General features: G+C 47.0%; 1 protein-coding gene across 2 annotated transcripts in view; it reads right to left on the reverse strand.

The window, feature by feature from the left end:
* The window catches only part of OGFRL1 (opioid growth factor receptor like 1), a 45,202-nt gene extending 26,804 nt beyond the window's left edge, over positions 1–18,398 (reverse strand). Inside the window, exons 1-7 of one of the 2 annotated variants that reach the window (XM_068168731.1) lie at positions 17,932–18,398; positions 15,856–15,942; positions 14,408–14,489; positions 8,617–8,695; positions 8,459–8,525; positions 8,167–8,312; positions 4,922–6,656 (exon numbers count right to left, since the gene is read on the reverse strand). In XM_068168731.1, coding sequence (XP_068024832.1) covers positions 5,894–6,656; positions 8,167–8,312; positions 8,459–8,525; positions 8,617–8,695; positions 14,408–14,489; positions 15,856–15,942; positions 17,932–18,195 — 1,488 coding nt within the window. In that variant the 5' untranslated portion in view covers positions 18,196–18,398 and the 3' untranslated portion in view covers positions 4,922–5,893. Of the gene's footprint in view, positions 1–3,774; positions 6,657–8,166; positions 8,313–8,458; positions 8,526–8,616; positions 8,696–14,407; positions 14,490–15,855; positions 15,943–17,931 lie in introns of both variants that reach the window. The other variant, XM_068168732.1, reaches the window with a different exon arrangement.
* Positions 18,399–20,703: the final 2,305 nt, after the last annotated feature.

Genomic DNA, 20,703 nt, shown 5'->3' on the forward strand with positions numbered 1-20,703 from the left:
TGGTTCTAGTACAGATGCAGGCAACTGCAGATTATCAGAGTTATCCTGGAGTAATTCCAGGCTTTCTCTAGTTTGCATGAAATATTAACAATGATTATAAAAATACCTAATACATCAGCCTGCTGCAACTTTAGAGCAGGAAGCCAGGGACTTAATCAGCCAGGGAACAGCTCTCAAAAGCTTACTGTAAATACCTGCAGCATCCTTTAGGATCACACCTTTAGATGTGAGCTGTATGGATGCCAAAAGGTAAGTTCTGCTCTTGGATATGTGCACACATAAAACGCTCTTCTTACCTAGTGGTCCATGGTACATATTTTGTGTACCAAGCTCTATGCCAACACAGTATTGGGCACCGAGGCACAGTTATGTCCAGGATAGCAGAGCACAGAGCTGTCACTAGTCTTGAAGTGCTGTATTTTTGTGTAATTTGTAGTCACTTCCCTTGCATCTGTGCATCCAGCTCTGCAGCCCTCAGCACAGATAAGGCATAGACTTGATGGAGCAGGTCCAGAGGAGCGCCATGAAGATAGAAAGATAGAATCACAGAATCAGTCAGGGTTGGAAGGGACCTCAAGGATCACCTAGTTCCAACTCCCCTGCCATGGGCAGGGACACTTCACAAAAGATGATCAGGAGTTGAAGCAGCTCTGCTGTGAGGACAGGCTGAGGGAGCTGGGGGTGTTCAGCCTGGAGAAGACTCCAGGGAGACCTAAGAGCAGCCTGCCAGGACCTGAAGGGGGCGACAAGAAGGCTGCAGAGAGACTGTTTGCAAAGGCCTGCAGGGACAGCAGCAGGGACAATGGCTTCAAAGTAGAGCAGAGCAGCTTGAGCTTGGCTGTGAGGAAGAAGTTGTGCAGCAGGAGGGTGGTGGAAGCACAGGTTGCCCAGGGAGGTGGTTGAGGCTCCATCCCTGGAGATATTCAAGGTCAGGCTGGACAGGGCTGTGGGCAACCTGCTCTAGTGGAGGATGTCCCAGCTCACTGTAGGGGGCTTGGACTGGAAGACCTTTGGAGGTCCCTTCCAATCCAAGCCATTCTATGATTCTATTCTACAATTTTGTCAAACTGCAGGTCCATCACAGCATACTTCAAACTGAAGCCACAGGCCTGCGCATATATACACACCACTCCCATTAATGGTACCAGAGGCTACCCAGACGTACTGATTAGGAAAGAGCCCCTGTATGCAAGGTTTCATAGTTTCATAGTTTCATAGTTTCATTCAGGGTTGGAAGGGACCACAAGGATCATCTAGTTCCAACCCCCCTGCCATGGGCAGGGACACCCCACACTAGATCAGGCTGGACAGAGCCTCATCCAGCCTGCTCTTAAACACCCCCAGGGACGGGGCCTCGACCACCTCCCTGGACAACACATTCCAGGGTTTCACCACTCTCATGGTGAAGAACCTCCTCCTCACATCCAGCCTGAATCTCCCCACCTCCAGCTTCATTCCATTCCCCCTAGTCCTATCACTGCCTGATATCCTGAGAAGTCCTTCCCCTGCCTTCCTGTAGGCCCCCTTCAGATACTGGAAGGTGACAATTAGGTCACCTCGGAGCCTTCTCTTCTGCAGACTGTACAGCCCCAACTCCTTCAGTCTGTCCTCATAGGAGAGGTGCTCCAGCCCTCTGATCATCCTTGTGGCCCTTCTCTGGACACGTTCCAGCACCTCCACATCCCTCTTGTAATAGGGGCTCCAGAACTGGACACAGTACTCCAGGTGGGGTCTCACCAGGGCTGAGTAGAGGGGGAGGATCACCTCCCTCGACCTGCTAGCCACACTTCTCCTGATGCAGCCCAGGATCTGATTGGCTTTGCGGGCTGCAAGTGCACACTGAGAGCTCATGTTGAGCTTTTTGTCCACCAGCACCCCCAAGTCTCTCTCCTCAGGGCTACCCTCCAGCCAGTCACTGCCTAGCCTGTATTTGTGCCTGGGATTGCCTCGACCCAGATGCAGGACCCTGCACTTGCTCTTATTGAACTTCATGAGGTTGGCCTGTGCCCACCTCTCCAGCCTGTCAAGGTCCCTCTGGATGGCCTCCCTTCCCTCCAGCGTGTCTGCTGCACCACACAGCTTGGTGTCATCAGCAAACTTGCTGAGGGTGCACTCAATGCCACTGTCCATGTCCCCCACAAAGATGTTGAATAAGATAGGTCCCAGGACTGATCCCTGAGGGACTCCACTTGTCACTGGCCTCCACTGGGACATGGAGCCATTGACAGCCACTCTTTGGGTGCGGCCATCAAGCCAGTTCCTTATCCATCTAGTGGTCCACCAATCAAACCCATGTGTCACCAGTTTGGAGACCAGGATGTGGTGCGGGACAGTGTCGAAGGCTTTGCTCAGGTCCAGGTAAACGACATCAGTTGCTCGCCCCTCATCTATTAATTTTGTCACCTGCTCATAGAAGGCCACCAGGTTGGTCAGGCAGGATTTGCCCTTGGCAAAGCCATGCTGACTGTTCCCAATCACCTCTTCACTATTCTTTTGAGCGAGTAGTGACTCCAGGAGGATCTGTTCCATGATCTTTCCAGGCACAGAAGTGAGACTGACTGGCCTGTAGTTCCCTGGTTCCTCCTTCTTGCCCTTTTTGAAGATGGGGGCAACGTTTCCCCTTTTCCAGTCTGTGGGGACTTCACCAGATTCACAGATAAACAGGTTCTGTTTAATTCCTTAAAATAGCTCAGACTCCAGTAAAACACTGGTCCAGGCACACAGAAATCCCCGAGTACTTGGGCATACAGGGAGATAAACCCAGGTTTAAGTGAGCAAACATCCTGACCTACTTCAGAAATTGAAGATGTGCAAAGACACGATTCAGCAGCCAAGCACTGGCATTTATGAGAATGCAATCACTCCAACCTACACTGAACTGTAAAACTGAAAGCCAGTACAGAGAAATTTCGAGCACATGGTGCCTCTGGTTGCTAAGGCCTTGATCCTCTAACAAAATGCACAGTGTACCCCCTCAAGCTTCACAGATCTCAGTGGGTTGCTATACTGCATCACTGCCCTGCAAAGAATCCTTGCAAAATCAGGAGCAACAACTCCTCTGTGGAAAGAACGCTAGAACATCACATTTTACATAGAGCAGAACCTGTGTTAAAAGTGTCCCATGGGAGTGATGAGGTTGATAAAGCCAGGCGACAAAGATTACAGAGTGCAGGAGCCCACGTGACACAAAACCAGCTCCCTTGAGGCAATCGGTATTCTCTCTTCTATGAAAACTGACAGAAATGTGCCGATTTGTGGGTTAAATCAAACCCAAACACATAATTGCAGAGTTAAAAAGGACCCGAGCCCGAAAATTCTTGTCTGTATTTTCAGATACGCTTGGCCTTTCATGCAGACAGGCCTGCCAGGTTAAAAGTACATGAAGTACATTTATTAATGGCAGGGGGCTTTGAACTAGATGATCTTCAGTGTCCCTTCCAACCTAAATCAATCTATGAATCTACTTACCGATGAGTAGAGAACCAGCAAGCATGCACAGGCGACAGCTGTGTCACAGCAACAGAACGCTGGACTGCAGAGAAATCTTTTGGATGCAAATTCCAAGAGCTTGCTGGTTTACAACCAGAGCAACAATTCTTTCTGTTTTGTTATTTTTTTGTTCAGTAGACAAAAGATCTCCTGAGCTCACTGATGTTTGATCACATTTCAGTATAAATACAGTCACACAGCATCCCTTATTTCACTTGAACATTAAACATTTTTTTAACCTCAGTACTAAAGTCCATAAATTGAAGGCTCTCTCTAACTACCTACCTTATAGTCACGGTCCTCAAACACAGGGTATAATTTGCCCTGTGCCATTCAGGAACGATGCAAACCCCAATGCTATCAAGGTGACATGGTTAGGCACTCATGATTTAAACAGTCGCAGGTGGAACATGAAGGTGTCCTCCTCGTGTGCAGGTGTGCGGTCAGAGCCTTCAACTACACGGACCAGTTTTATCTCAGCATCTCCTGTCCCCTTCTGCTCTGAAGGTCAGAGGAAAACTGAACAAGGGGTTTCTAGTCCAAGTCCAGGATATTGTGAAAGGTTTCTCAGCACCTTCCCAGCTTTAAAGAGGCAACGGCTGCATGAGGAATTCTCTGGGGCATTCTTCTCAGAGAGACTTAATGCCTCCTGGAGTGATCTGGGTTACTCTTTAAACACAACACGTGCACAGGCTCCTTTGCTTACAAGGCAGCACAGGAGAAGAATAGAATAGAATCTGTCTTTGTCCACAGGCACCAAGATCTCCAACTGCCACTCTATTTGATTCCAAGCAATGGCATTACATAGGGAAAACAACAGATGATGCGCTGCCACGATGGGAAATAGCACAACAGGAAAATACAAGATACGTTCTCTGTGTTCAGAAAACCCCTGAAGACTTTGTCAATTTGAGTTGTAAGACTTGAATAAAGTCCTGAAGCACTGGGATCCTCAAACTGTAGTCAGCCACTTGCCTCATTAACACTTTGTCAAAAATACATTAAAGGCAGTGGATAATATAAACACTTTTCAATAGAAAATACATGCAGAATATTAGACTCTTTTAGGACTCTAGAAAGTGTGAGCCCTATCTGCATTATTTTTAATTCATATTCTACACAACTTGCTGACTACTGTCTCACTTGACTGAATGGCATCAAGCCAGAGGAGGCTACTCGGGGAAAGCAGACTGTCCTTCAGTGATGAAAACTGTGAAAGACCTTAACTGGGAAATTGTTCCCTGCTGAGCTCCAGTCTACCCAGCAGATTGGCATACCTCAAGTTTCAGCCGATGCTCAACACAACATTAAACTGTGGAAGACCTCTAACAGAGAGCAAAGAGAGGAAAGAGACAGCTGGAAGGAAGAACAACTGCCTTGCTCTTCAAGACCAGCAGCAGGAGCTTCAGATTTCGGCAAAGGCCACACTTACCCAAAACTGGACAAGAAACCTCCAAGTTTAGGTGAAATTCAGCTGGATTGGCCTGGTGACATCTTCTCTTGATGATTAAGCAGAGCCTTGTGGTGAAGACACTGCCTTTCAATTGTCCAGAGGCTTCCCAGGTGCTGAACCCAGCTAAAGGAGTTGTTTCACTACTGCTGTTCAACAGAAAGCTTTCACACTGAGGCCAAATCTGAGTCATCAAAAGTGATCCCTTCCCCTCAGATCAGTAGTAACAAACAAGTCAGGAGAAGAGAAGACTTTAACAGGGACTGAAATAAATCTAAAGTGCAACTTCCCTTGTACCCAAAAGCTGTGGCTACAGCGTCACTGTAAGATAAACTTTTATTCAATATATAGCTGCATAGGACATCTTGATACCTCTTACTTAGTGTCTCTGACAGGATGCTCACCTAAGGTAAAAGACACTGTGCAAATACTGCTGTTAAACATCAACATAGTTCTTAAAAAAACCCAAATATCCACTAGAGGAAAAAACCCAAACTGCTCTTGAAATGATTTCTAGTCACTTCATAAAAGGAAATCGTCATGTAAAGCGTATCGAAAGCAACTTAAAAATTCTGATGTTCCAAGGCTTTGTAATAAATTGTGTTTGCTTGCTGTGTTGTTGGGGTTTTCCCATGGATGAAGGTAATGGCAAAAAGAACAGGTAAGGTTTTCTGTGCTATATGGCTGGAAAAGATAATGAATTTAGCTTTGATTATCCACAAATGTTTTCAAGAGCCACACCTGGTTAACTGCTGATAAACTCAGGTTGAAAAAAAGCAAACCACCATCAAAATTCATTAACCTAAGAGAAGCCTAATCTGGCACATGTGCAACAAGCACGGTCTTGGGAATATTTCATATCACCCCAGATGGAAATTTCACCCCAAATGAAGGAACAGTGAATAATTTGCTTCATTCAATGTGAAACAATGATTTTTTTTTTTAACCTCAGACTCATGACTTGAGCTCATCCTTGGATTTTGTGGTGGTCCCCCCTGAAAGTGTATCTTTATCAAGGTTGTCTTGTAGATCTGCTGCCGTGTTATTTGATGAATCCTCAGTGTCACATAAATCTTTCTCTATGATGCCTGGGTGGTTTCCACAGTCATTGTTCAGATTTTCATCCTCTTTTCTGGAGTGAGAAGCGTCCTCCTTTCTGTTTGAATTTGAATCATAAGTTTCCTCTGATTTGGAATGCTGACCGCTATCAGCATCACCGCTCTTTTCACTGCTGTTCTGCCTAACAGCATCACAGCTCAGTTCTTGTTCATCCTGGTAATTTTCTTCCCCCTTTTTTGAGAGTTCCACCTTTCTTTCTTCAGTTGGTTTCCCAGCTGAGTTTCCACTTGCTGAAGTATTCTTAGGCTCTTTTGGCTTCTTATGTTTAGAAACGTAACTGTTGTGAATAGAAACTGGGGATGCTGGCTTTTTATTTGCTTTGTTTCCCTCTGATTTCTGTTTTCTTGGGGGTCCCCAGATGAAATGCTCTGAAGGGGTGTAGTGTTGCTGGGCAAATCTCAGGAGTTTCCTCCTTTCTCGTCGGTCTCTAATGGTATACACAAAGTATTCCAGCGCACTTTGCTTGATGTTGGGAATGGTATCTTCCACAAGAGCTTCGTGAAGAATAAATTTTACCAGGGGAGATTTAAAACTCTCATATCCAAGCTCACCAAGACTTTTCAGAATTCGAGTGATTCTCAAGTAATTGTGTTGAGACCTTTGGAAGGAAAGGATGAAAAAATTCCATTGAATCAGGAAAAAACCCAACCAAACAACAAAACCAAACCAACCCTTACAGATACAGAACTGGAACTGCAAATTCTCACTCCTTTTTATCACTCGAGGTGTATACGTCAGGCTTCCCATCCTTTAATTTCTCAGAGCTGCTGTAGCTTGCTAGCAACTTCTCTGCTAGGATGTTGTAAGTGAAAATTTGTGTCTGTAAAATGAAATGAGGGAATAGGCTGAAAAAAACCCAAACTTAAAGCGTGTACTGATTGTGATTCCTTCTGCTGTCTCTTTTCTCTGAAGAAAAAAACCCATCATTTTATAAAGCATGGGTCAGCAGTGGTAATATGACTACAGAACAGGATTCACTGCACTTAAGCTACACAAAGCTGGATCTCCAGTCTAGATTAAACTACCTCCACTTCCGATGCAGTGTTGGGAGAAAAAGAGGCACCTCTGGAAAGCAAGTCCCACCATCACAAGAAGTATCTAAGACAAATTAACTGTCTCTTGGAAGTGCTCGTGAAGAGCTTTTCTTCATAAAGTGTACCTCAGTAAACAGTAAACCTTAAATGTCTCAATTCTTCATGCCTAAAATTAAGTAAAGAGTCCAATTCCTGACTTAAAACTATGTAGCTGCTCACTGGTGAGAATACAGGAATCAAGAGTGTAAAAATGTGCAGTGACTGAAAAAACCCTGAGTAATAAAACCCCTGTTTTATCCGTGGCCTGAGCCCACACTCGTAGTGGCTCACATAATATTTAAGTCAAATTAGTAACAAATTATTCACTCAAAATTATGCCTCAGCAATTCTAGCCACAAGCTTTCAATTGGACTGGAGAACAACATACTGCAAGAAAACCATCTTCATCTCAAAGGTCAGAGGTATTAGGAAAGGGATCACAATATCTGAAAAGAGATTTTGATACAGTTAATTTGCATGGGACAAACCATAATTGAAACCCAACAGATTTAATGGGTTGAAAGCTGAGCCAAAGTTTGACTTAGTGCATGTCTGAATCTAAGTAGTGCAATTGAAAAATATTCAATACCTATTTTATGTTTTGAGGAGGGAGGGAAAACCTTGTTAATTTAACTCCCATACAGACGTGGAGAACTGGATTTTTCTCAAAAAGAAATATGACTACAAATACAAAAGCCACTTGTTCTCTCCAACTGAGCAGCAGTGCTTCGGTATCAGGTGAAAATGTGTTCAGCAGCGTGACAAACAAATTAATTAGGCTCTGTCATCTTCTTCAGCATCTGAAGTTGCATTTTTAAGGAATTCAGCGATGGCAGACTGGTAAAGGGTGAGAAGCACAACGGATGAAAGGGAAAGGAGGAACATAACACTTACAGGCACAAACAAGGCATCGACTATTTCTTTTTCTCCTTTGCCTGACAATGTTTGGAAGATTTATTTTCCTCTTCTCTAGGAAAAAAAAGCTGAAGAGAGTCTATGGCAGTTCTGGAGTGTGGGGTGCATGTCATTACTTACTCATTCAAATGTTGAAATCTTTCTTGCCAGTTAGCAGCTCGTGCTACGTTTCCACTTTTGTCAATTAGTTTGATTCCAAAAAACTCCAACATCATTTTGTAAGCCAAAAGAAATCTTCTAATTGCTTCCTTTGTTTTCTTGAATTCCTAATAAAACAAAGAATACATCTGAAATTCAAAGTGGCACTAAAGCCAGTACACTTATGCATTGTATCGAACAACTCTACATAACAAACAAGCAATTATGTATTAAAATTAACGTGCTGGTTTGCATTGAGCTCAGTTTGTATTACCTCAATTTCATAGGTAGTTAATTCTTTAGCATAGAAGTTCAGACCTTGTTCCCTCAGTGGAAAAAGCCTGTTAAAAGAAAAGCATGTTATGGCTCGTGGTGCATGAACACTTAACCAAATTAATGCTTGCAATCAGAAATAGGCAATAAGTAACCAACCACTGGATGTAAGTGTGGTTATGCTCCAGTTTTTCATAGTCTCCTTTCCATTTATTTAAGACTTCTTCAATGTAAACCCCTGCAGAAAAATAATTTGGAGGCTGTTAGGTAACCATCAGCTACACACAGTACACAGTGATAGAAGGCTTTCACTCTTTCACAGACTAAGTGAAGTAAGGTCTATTACAGCCATCAATAAATTCATTTTAACTTAAAATAAACCTAGTTACTAAAACTTTGTTAAGAAGAAGAGATTTATCAAATTTCATTATAACAAAAGCAAGTGACTTATTATAGAATAATAGAATGGTTTGGGTTGGAAGGGACCTTGAAAATCATCCATTTCCAACCCCTCCGCCACAGGCAGGGACACCTCCCACTAGCCCAGGTTGCTCAAGGCCTCATCCAGCCTGATCCTGAACACCTCCAGGGTGGGAGGCATCCACAGCTCCCCGTTCCAGTGTCTCACCACCCTCACTGTACACAATTTCTTTCTAATATCCAAACCTAATCTGCCCTCCTCAAGATTAAAAGCATTGCCCCTTGTCCTATCACGACAAGCCCTTGTAAAAGGTCCCTCCCCAGCTTTCTTGTAGGTCCCCTACTTGAGTTACTTACCAGCAGAGGGTATGTGTAAAACAGATTCTCCAAAAGTTCTCACATCCTAGATCATTTTATTGCATTGCCTTTCATTAACAAACCACTTACATAAAAGATTGTATCATGAATTGCCTGTTATTGCTTTGACAGAAGCCTGTATATATACACAAACAAATAACTACATCTATAAACTCCTAATTGTACTAAATTCCTGGTGAGACAATGGAACAGGTTGCTCAGGGAGGTCATGGATGCTCCCTCCCTGGAAGTGTTCAAAGCCAGGCTGGATGAGGCCTTGAGCACCCTGGTCTAGTGGCCATGGCAGAGGGGTTAGAACTGGACGATTTTTAAAGTCCCTTGCATCCCAACCCATTCTGTGAATCTATGAACCCTGAAGTGTGGGTTGGAACCAGATGATCTTCAAGGTCTTTTCCAGCCCAAAACATGATTCTATGAAAAAAATACTCTCAGCAGAAAAAAGACTCAACTCTAAGAGATCTCCCATTCCAAGAAGGAGTCTCTCCAGCTGCAAATAACACTACAATTGGGAAATCTTTCTCAGTGAGCTCTGCCCAAGAGTCTTGCTGCCATTGCTATGAGTTTGACATTGTTTTTTTCAGGTTATGCTCAATAAATGAGAATTTCAGTTTTTAGTGGTCTCCGAACAGTTGTGGAGTTCAGCGAGCTCCTCTTGCAGAGAGACAGGCATAAAAAAAATCAGAGGACAAAGCACATCTAAAAAGCAACAAATCATTGTTCACACCAAGACCATGCTCGTGATACTCAGTCATGAGCCAAGGCCCTTCCAGACACTGCACGCAGAGTACATAAAAGGATGTTCCCTGTTCTAAACTCTCTGCGGCCTCTTTCCATGAATGAACTCTGTCTGTTTCTACTCTGAAACCAACAAGAGTTTTACCCTTGCCACACAGCCCCTCCCAGAGTCAGATAGCAAAGGAGTGGCCTAAAAAGCCCAAAGGCCCAGGTAGATAGCCTCCTATTATGCACCTGAAACCTCCCTCACCTCCCAGTGACAATTTCCACTTGGGTCTCAGTGAATACATTGGACACTTTTCTTCAAGACATGGAGAAAGCAGACAGCCAAAGCTGCTGCTGCTAATAACATGCAGCTTTCAGTGTAGGCAAGGCTGGAAAAGGACCTTGCAAAGAGGACCTCCTGCCATCATCCTCACATTGCATCCAACTATGTATTTCAAATATTGGAAAACTTGCTGCTCAGTTCCAGGACAGAGACAGACCAGATCTGAATCCAAAAACCAAAAGCTCAACCTGTAGGTCATGGCAATTAAACTTCAGCTCCAGTATTGCACTAGGAATGTTTTTTAATAACATTCCCCAGTAATTCAGGCCCTACCATCATAGCTTAGACTACTCCTACAGGCTCTCACAGACCCACAGACCTAGGCCAAGGTGGTGGCTACTCTTCCCATTCTCATCAAAAACTTCTGCATAACCAGAGCTCACAGCCATCAGCACTTCAGTCTCCATGGCCTGTCAGCTACCTTTGACACTACCAACTGGGGTTTTCTCCTAAAATATTAAGAGAAATTTTATTCTTTACAAATTTTGCAAGAAACCCTCCTCTAACTTCCATGACTATCTCTTCTTGTAGCTAATCCTCTTGAATTGCTCCTCCATACTGCAGTTTAAAGCGTGCCCCCTCCCCAAACTTTTCTGGCTTTCAGTTTCAGGTTCATGTGGTCCGGTCCCCAGGTTCACATGGACTCCTCTGCTCTTGTGAGACCCCACCTTGACTACTGTGTCCAGTTCTGGTGTCCCCACCATAAGAAGGTCACAAAGCTGTTGGAGAAGGCCACAAAAATAATCCAAGGGCTGCTGCTACAAGGACAGGCTGAGGAAGCTGGGGGTGTTCAGCCTGGAAAAGACTCCAGGGGACCTCACAGCTGCTTTCCAATACCTGAAGGGATCCTCCAGGAAGGCTGCAGAGGGACTTTTCCTGAGGGTGTCCAGAGAGAGGACAAAGGGACTGGTTTGGAGCTGAGGGGGAGCAGGGTTAGACTGGATCTGAGGAAGAAGTTCTTCAGTAGGAGGGTGGTGAGACTCTGGAACAGGCTGCCCAGGGAGGATGTGGATGTCATCTCCCTGGGCAGTGTTCAAGGCCAGGCTGGATGAGGCCTTGGGCAACCAAGTCAAGTTGAGAGGTGTCCCTGCCCATGGCAGGGGGGTTGGAGTAGATGACCTCTGAGGTCTCTTCCAACTTGAGCCATTCTATGCCTCACAGCCCTCCTCTTTCTCTCTGCGGTGTAATGTCTCCTGAATTTGCTGCCTTTTTACTTGTCATTCACAGACCTAACTCTTCTTCCTGTCAAGCTACAAACAGTATCTGCCTGTGGATATCTGGATGAAGCTCCAGATATTTAAAACCAGGATCTTGTCATTCCTCCACATACCCTGACTTATTTTCTCATGTGCTAAGGACACTATTGCTATCTCACCTATGAGCAGCTCTCATCTTCAACCTTCCCATTCATACCCTTTCCATCCTTCTGCTTCATGCTCCTTCCCATCCAGCTTCCCATCAGAACTGTAACATTTTGCAACTCAATATCCCTTCTCCTGACCCTGAAAAGCACCCTCTTATCCTGCCTACACCTACCCTGAATGATGCTGATAAGATCATGACCACAGCTTTTTCTATTGCTTCTTTTTTGCTTGGCCTTCTTCCCCTGTGAAGCTCTTTTCTGTAACATCAAACAAAAACGACAAACCTTCACTTCCAAAGCCCTTTGTGACCTCTACTTTATCAGAAGCCATTTGTTGCTGTGAGATGCTGTCTCTGACAGGATCCTGCCTCAATGGCAGCCTCCATGTTTCACTACTTCTGTACTCCAAAGTGCACTTTGGTATTTCCTCCCAAGCTGCTTTTGAGCAAATTCCTTCCAAGTAACCTCCTCACGGTTCTTTTGAACTCCCCAAAGCTTACTTTTGGCCTGCAATACGTTTTTTTTAGTTTTTCCCCCCCCCACTGGCTCATGTGGCAAGACTCCTATCTATCATTCTAGCCAAGACCATTTTATTTGTCTCCTTCTGCTACCTCATCTGTCTGCTAGCCTTCTGTCTCTCACACCTTGTCTGCAAACTCTCTAGAGCAGGATTTGCCATCTTTCACCCTGCGTTGGTGCACTACACTGCATATGAGGTTAGAATAAACCTTTATTAGAATAAACCAAACCAGGTTGGAAGAGACCTTCAAGATCATCGTGTCCAACCCATCAACCAATCCAACCCACCCAAACAGCTAACCCATGGCACCAAGCACCCCAGCAAGTCTCCTTCTGAACACCTTCAATGACGGCGACTCCACCACCTCCCCGGGCAACCCATTCCAAAGGGCAATCACTCTTTCTGTATAGAACTTCTTCCTAACATCCAACCTGAACCTCCCCTGGCACAGCCTGAGACTGTGTCCTCTTGTTCTGGTACTGGGTGCCTGGGAGAAGAGACCATCATCCGCCTGTCTACAACCTCCCTTCAGGTAGTTGTAGAGAGCGATAAGGTCACCCCTGAGTCTCCTCCTCTCCAGGCTGAGCAACCCCAGCTCCCTCAGCCTCTCCTCACAGGGCTGTGTTCCAAACCCCTCACCAACTTTGTTGCTCTTCTCTGGACTCGTTCCAGCAAGTCAACCTCCTTCCTAAACTGAGGGGCCCAGAACTGGACAGAGGACTCAAGGTGTGGCCTAACCAGTGCAGTGTACAGGGGCAGAATGACCTCCCTGCTCCTGCTGGCCACACTGTTCCTGATGCAGGCCAGGATGCCATTGGCCCTCTTGGCTGCCTGGGCACACTGCAGGCTCATGTTCAGTCTACCATCAACCAGCACCCCCAGGTCCCTCTCTGCCTGGCTGCTCTCCAGCCACTCTGACCCCAGCCTGTAGCACTGCATGGGGTTGTTGTGGCCAATGTGCAGAACCCGGCACTTGGATGTGTTCAATCTCATGCTGTTGGACTCTGCCCATCTGTCCAGCCTGTCGAGGTCTCTCTGCAGAGCCTCTCTACCCTCCAGCAGATCAACTCCTGCCCCCAGCTTGGTGTCGTCAGCAAATTTACTGATGATGGACTCAATGCCCTCATCCAGATCATCAATAAAGATGTTAAAGAGGATGGGGCCCAGCACTGATCCTTGGGGCACACCACTAGTGACTGGCTGCCAGCTGGATGTGGCACCATTCACCACCTGCTGCACTACCAGAACCAATAGGGACTCTGAGAAATTAATACTGCAATAACCTCACACACCGTAGTTACAACACATTCCTTTTTCCTTATACAGCTCTAGGGATAACACCCTGATCCCTGCCACTCCAAGCAGCCAGAGTTTGTTCAGCACAGTGGCACAAGTTTACCTTGGTTTTATAAAAGGCAGTGTAAAACAGTAGTATGAACAACACCCTGTACTGCATCCTGCTGAGAATGCAGGGGAAAGCATCACCTTCCTGGAGCAAATAGAGAACCATGATTTAAGCACAACCGGCTTCTGTGTTACCAACATGCTACTCCAGCATGGAGGTTCAAGTCATAGAATTCAGATTCACAGAATGGTCTGTGTTGGAAGGGACCCTGAAGATCATCCAGTTCCAACCCCCCTTGACATGGGCAGGGACACCTCCCACCAGCCCAGGCTGCTCAAGGCCTCATCCAACGTGACCCTGAACATCTCCAGGGAGGAGGCATCCAAAGCTTCCCTGAGCAACCTGTTGCAGTGTCTCACCATCCTCACTGTAATGAATTTATTCTTAAAATCCAGTCTAAATCTCCCCTCTTCCAGCTTAAAGCCATTGCCCTTTGTCCTATCACTCCCAGCCCTTGTCAAAAGTCCCTCCCCAGCTTTCCTGTAGCCCCTTCAAGTACTGTAAGGTTGCTCTAATGTCTCCCTGGAGCCTTCTCTTCTCCAGGCTGAACAACCCCAACTCTCTCAGCCTGTCCCCACAGGGGAGGTGCTCCAGCCCTCTGATGATCTTCATGGACTCCTCTGGACTCTCTCCAACAGTTCAACGCCCTTCTCGTGCTGAGGGCATCCGAACTGGACACAGCATCAATATCTGTAACTTAACATCTTTAATTTGTCAGCAGTGTAACTATCACCAGTTTCCTTTTGCTTCTCTTGTCTGTGAGCATTCTGTGATCTCTGTGACAGCCACAGCACTACTCACCGTCAGGTTTAAATGGGATTTTGTTTTTGTAAAAGCGGAGGTTGCACAAATCATTTTGGTAGCGAAGGTCTTTAAAGTTCTGCTGAAAGAAAGGAAAGAGGAACATTATCAGTTTACAACAAAACTATTAGAGACTATCCAGAAAGCAATATGGTGCTCCTTGTTAATTTGAGGAGAGAAAAATATCAGGAGTTTTAGGAACCACAAGGTTTTATTCATACACTTAAAGACTCAGTTTAAAGATCTGCAATTTCCTTACGGCTGATTCCTTGTGCTACCAAGGCAGAGGTTAGAGGAATAAACACAGAGGAGAAGCTGGACGTGATCAGGCAGCACGAGCTTGTTGCCAAAAAGGCCAATCGTATCCCAGGCTGCATCAAAAGATGCATTGTGAGCAGATCCAGAGAGGTGATTCTACCACTTTGCTCTGATGAGACCTCACCTGGAGCCATCAGCACAGGAAGGACATGAAACTGATGGAGCAGGTCCAGAGAGGACCATGAAAATGACCAGGGGGTTGAAGCAACCCTGCTATACAGACAGGCTGAGGGAGCTGAGTGTGATCAGCCTGGAGAAGAAGAGGCTCCGGGGAGACCTAACAGCAGCCTGCCAGGAGGGAGGCCGACTGGAAAGCTGCAGAGAGACAGTTTGCAAAGGCCTGCACCGACAGGATGAGGGGCAATGGTTTCAAACAAGAGAAAAGCAGATTTAGATTGGGTATCAGGAGGAAGTTTTTCCACTATGTGGGTGGTGGAACACTGGAACAGGTTGCCCCCACTGTGTGGTGGTTGAGGCTCCTTCCCTGGAGACATTCAAAGGAAGACTCAACGAGGCCCTGGGCAACCTGCTCTAGTTGAGGATGTCCCTACTGACTACAGGGAGGTTGAGCTGGATGACCTTTGGAGGTCCCTTCCGGCCTGGACCATTCTATGATTCTGTAACAGCACCTTAACTTCAGTCTCAAGGAACCTGTAAGACAAATGATAGTAAGTCAGAGAATGGTCAGGGCCAGAAGGGACCTCTGAAGATTATCTAGTCCAACCCCCTGCTAGAGTAGAATCACTCAGAGTATATCCCATGGGAATACATCCAGGTGGGTTTGAATGCCTCCAAAAATGGAGACTCCACAACCTCTCTAGACACCCTGTTCCAGTGCTCTGCCACCCTTAAAATGAAGATTTGTTTCCTTCTCCAAGCTCTGTAATCTATCCTTGTCGATGTTCAAGGCACAAGCCTTTTTCTGGCTTCCTCCTGTCGCGCTCAGGCTTTCCCATCTCACGTGTCTGCACGTACACCTAGGATATAAAGATGCTGCGCTACTTTCGCTCCTCTCCCGCTGTGTCAGCTTTTTTATTCTTCTTTATTAAGCATCAGAAAAGGTTAGGAACGGTGAGTTCTGTGCTGCCTTCTACTAAAAAAGGCTGTTTTAAACCATCGAATACTCTTACTGGATACTGATGTCGGTACTTGTATAAATCTCTGGCTGCATAGAAGCTTCTCTTTGGCTTGGCTGTCAGCTCAGTTCCATCACCGCTCTGAAACAGTGAGAAAGCAGAAAATAACCATCCACAAACCCCCCACAGAGCAAATTTGTGTCATGTTAGTTATTTATCATGATGGATTTCAGCAATGTAAATACACACAGCTGCACATATGTGCCTACTGTTTCGTAGAATCGTAGAATGGGTTGGGTTGGAAGGGACCTTGGAGGTCACCTAGTTCCAACCCACCCTGGTATTAGCAGAGATGCCTTCCACTAGACCAGATTGCTCAAGGCCTCATCCAACCCGGTCAAACACTGAAAACCTCTGTGTGAATACTTAACACCGCATACTTTAAATCTACATTAAAAAATAAAGCAAAACACAAAAGCATGGCTGTGAAATGTCCTTCCAGTGGATTTAAATCAACAGGTTGACGGCAATTTCTAAATGCAAGGCTTCAAAGTGCTAGCACAAGATTAAATAAATACCTGGACATGGAAATGCAAAGACATTACTCATTCTGAACAGGAAATCATATTATTTGCAGAGACTATTTGTCATGTGTGCACAGATTTAATTGCTATCGTCGTATCCTGTTGGAGAAAGCGAATAGTCACGGACAAGCCAAAATGCAGTCCTAACACCTTCCTGAAACATTTCCCACTGTTTCTCAGAACTGAATTTTAAAGCCCAGTAAGAAGAACCACTAAACCCTAGAACAAAAACCTGCCATAGAACATACACATCTACAAGACCTTGTCCTGGCCCCCTGCTGTTGAGAAGCTGTGACCTAAAACAGAGCCCATGAAGCTGAGTGGAAATACTCCCATGACTTCAGAGAGCACTTGTAAAAGCCACACACACCGAAGAATAACTGAAAATTAAGCACGTGTGCAGAGCGTTCAACTTGCCAGCAACAACTTAATTTTCTTTGTCATTTCTTTATGACCATACTGCAACGGGTAGGCTTGTATTGTTCTATCTCAACAAGTTATTCTCTACACTAAAGACCAAATGAGGGGGAAAACCCAAAACGGATAAAAAGATTCACTGCACTCCTTACTGTGCATATGCAATAGATTAACATCAAGCCTAGAAAGGGAAGCTTCCTGTGGCTGACCTGGACATTTGCTTTTACAGTTGCTTATCAGCTGCACACTAATGACAAACACAGGTTTGTTTCCACTCTTGCCTCCGCAAGCGCAGCTTTGACCACACCTCCAGGCTAAACATGGTCACCTGAACCCCGAGACACTCAGTTAGCAGGCATCAGGACCCCACTGCACCAGGCAGAAAAGGGTGAAATGCTCATGCTCATTGAATTTTGCACAATTTATGAACCCAATATAAATGCAATACATATAGCAGGATAAAAAAACCCAGACCAAACTGGCCCACTCTTCATTTAAGTCTAACCTCAATGAAATTATTGCCAAAGCAGCCTCGGGCTTCTTTAGGCTTGGCATTGTCAACAGTTCCTAAATGACAGAAAAGCTGCTCTGAGAGATCCTCACCTCGCACCAGCCGAGGAGGGACCAACCCATTGCCATTTACGATCCAATATTCGGATTTGCAACCCATTTAATTTAGAGGCCAAGTTCAAGCCTACATCTAATTCAAAGCAGAACCTTGCCTAGAAACTGCGGCAGCGGGACTGACGACTTCCAGGCCTCGATCTTCTCCCACGAGCAGGTTGCCATAATGATGATGGAGGGTACACAAAACCCGGCTCATCGCTACTCCAGACGCAGAGCTGGTTTACCGCAAGCCGCTCCACGCCGCGGGGCCGCACGCTCCCGCGCCCATGCTCCGGCCTCCCAGTGCTGCAGAGCGGGGAGGGCGTGGGGCTGTCCCGGCCCCGGGGCGGGAGTATTCGGCTCCGTTCCGCCTGCTTCCCCGGCATCAGGGCGCGCACCAGGGCGTCCCGGGCCAGCGCCTAGCCCGGGGCCAGCGCCGAGCGCCGGCCGGCCCCAGCGCAGCACGGCCGCCGAGGCTGCGGGCAGAGCAAGACCGGGGGAGCGCCCGGCGCTGCGGGGGTACCTGCTCGGGGTCGGGGTCCGCCTCAGGCCGCTCCACTTCCTCCGGCGGCGGGGACGGCGGCAGCGGGAGCTGCTGCGGCCGGCAGTCCGTGGCCGGCTCTTCCCCGCCTCCCGCGGCGCTGCACGCCTCCTCCTGCCGCCGCGGCTCTCCGCCGGGCTCCGCCGCCGCCTCCTCCTCGGGCTCCGAGTCGGTCTCCCAGGTGGAGTCGCAGTCCTCCACCGTGGTGGGCTCCTTGAAGCTGACCCCGCTCAGCAGGCTGCCCATCGGGCAGGGCAGGGCCGGGCCGCGCCCGCCGCCGCGCCGCCCGGAGGCCGCGGAGGCCGAAGGCTGTCAGGGGCCGCGGGCAGCCTGCGGCTGCGGCATGGCGGGGTGGCGGCGGCCGGGGCTGCTCCCCCCAGCCCGGCCCCGGCTCTCGGAGACTCGCAGGGCGGAGCTGGAGGTTCCGGGACCTCCAGAGGCGATACACACACGCACGCCCGGTCCCACGCCCGGTCCCCCGCCCGCTCCACGTGTGCTGCGCGCCGGAGGCGAGCGCCGGCGGCACCGAGCCGGCGGAGCCGGGCGGGATGGCAGAGAGCCCCCGCCCCGGGCACGGCTGAGCTGGCTGCGGGGCCCAGCGCCGCTGGCGAACCTAGCCGTAGCGCTGGGGAGGCCCTGGGGAAAGCTGTGCTCCGCGAAATTGCGGAAAGGTCCCCTCCGAGCGGGTGCAGCCCTAGGCGGGTTCGGCTCTTGGCGGAGAGCTCGGTGTCCCTTACAGTCACCAGAAAAGCGAGCATCTAGAGGAGCGGCTGATGCAGTCGGGTACCGGCACTGGTTACCAACTAGACATGGGGAGGTGGTGAGATGGACATCAAAGAACAGGCTGCCCAGAGAAGCTGTGGAGTCTCCTTCTCTGGAAACTTTACAACCCCCCCCTGGATATGTTCCTATGCAACCATCTCTAGGTGATCCTGCTTTGGCAGGGGAGTTGGACTACGTGATCTTCAGAAGCCCTTTCCAACCCCTACCATTCTGTGGCTCTGAATATAAAGGAGACCGGAATGGAGAGGACAGTAGTGTAGTACCCAGCCAGTTTCAGCTGCTTGTAAAGGCCCTGAGACTTGGTGGATAAAAATCGTAGAATCATTAAGGTTGGAAAAGACCTTAAGTAGTTGGACTTGATGATCTTAGGGGGCTTTCCCAATCTTAATGATTCTATGACCTCTACGATCATCAAGTCTGCCAGTCAAGCCAACACCACCGTGACCACTAATCCATCTCCTGAAGTGCCATGGCCACATGTTTTTTGAACACCTCCAAGGACAGTGACTCCACCACCTCCCTGGGCAGCCTGTTCCAATCCCTGACCACTCTTTCAGTAGACAATTTTTTGCTAGTGTCTTTTCTAAACCTCCCCCGGTGCTACTTGAGGCCACTTCGTCTTGGCTGCATTTGAGTTCTGGTTCTAAATATTTCCCTACATTTGATGCAGCATGGATTTATCAAAAAATCTTTTGGGTTTTTTTTTTCCTTTGCTTGTTTCATGAGGATGTGGTTTTATAAAGACTTAAAATGGGAAACCACATCACTTTCTGGACGCTCCTGCTGCATGTATGTTAGGGTGATAATGACAATTGTATTTAAAATTAAATAGGAGGTAATTGTTGTACCTCATTATCTTGGGAGGATGTTTGGAATAGGATAGCAGAGAGGTCAATTAACAACTGTGGAGAGTTTTAGCAACCTTGTGCTAAGGTGATAGAATGCTGGGAGGAATTATGCATCCGTAAAGGTTATGAGCAGACTACAAAAGCACTTTGATAAATGGCAGGAGAGGGCAAAAGAAATAACATTAGTCAAAGGAAATGTAGTTGAGATAATGCTAAACACTTCATAGTGGGTACATAAACATGCAAAGACAGATTTTAGGCAAGCAGAAACCAGAAATATCTGGGATTCAGAATCATAGAATCACTAAGGTTGGAAAGACAGAATCACAGAATGCAAGGGTTTGGAAGGGACATTCAGAGATCATCAAGACCAATCCCCCTGCAACGCAGAATCACCCAGGCCAGGTCACCCAGGAACACAAGCAGGTGGGTTCTGAAGATATCTAGAGAAGGAGACTCCAGAATTTCTCTGGGCAGCCTGCTCCAGACCTCTAAGATCATCAAGCCCAACCTTCTATCCGACATCTCCATGACCACTAGACCATGTCCCAAAGCGCCACATCTACTTGTTTTTTTAACTCCTCCATGGATGGTGATTTCACCACCTCCCTGGGGAGCCTGTTCCAGTGCCTCACCACTATTCATGTGCTTAGACAAGGGTCTGAATATATTTGGACAACTTCTGTTTGGTGAAGTGTCCCAGGTCAGACAGGTATGACAGTGTTTGGCATGCAATGGCTGCAGCTGACTTGGTGTTTCTGTGGGACTTGTTACCTTGATGGCTTATTTTTGAAAGCAAATGGCCATGGTCAATACATATGGTGAATGGTGAATTTTAATTCTTTACTGGCAGAGGCCAGCTAGGATTCCATCTTACATCTTGCTAGCTCTTTTCAATTTATTTTTGGCACCTCATGAGCACTGCGTTCTCTCTCCTGCTATATTCTGGAGGAAAGACAGCAAAGAACTTGCTAACACAATACCATATGAAATGGCCCTTTAAAGAGGAGACTCCTAATCATTTCTTTGGTGCAGGGAGGGGAAATCTTTTATCTAAAGAAAGGTTGCAGACAACTCGAATTATCCCCCAGAGCTCCAGGGTTTAATTTCCCACTTTTGTTTT

This window comes from Melanerpes formicivorus, unplaced genomic scaffold (assembly GCF_026170545.1).
Source record: "Melanerpes formicivorus ecotype bairdi unplaced genomic scaffold, bMelFor1.0.p_v2 SCAF_155, whole genome shotgun sequence".
Taxonomy (NCBI): Eukaryota; Metazoa; Chordata; class Aves; order Piciformes; family Picidae; genus Melanerpes; species Melanerpes formicivorus.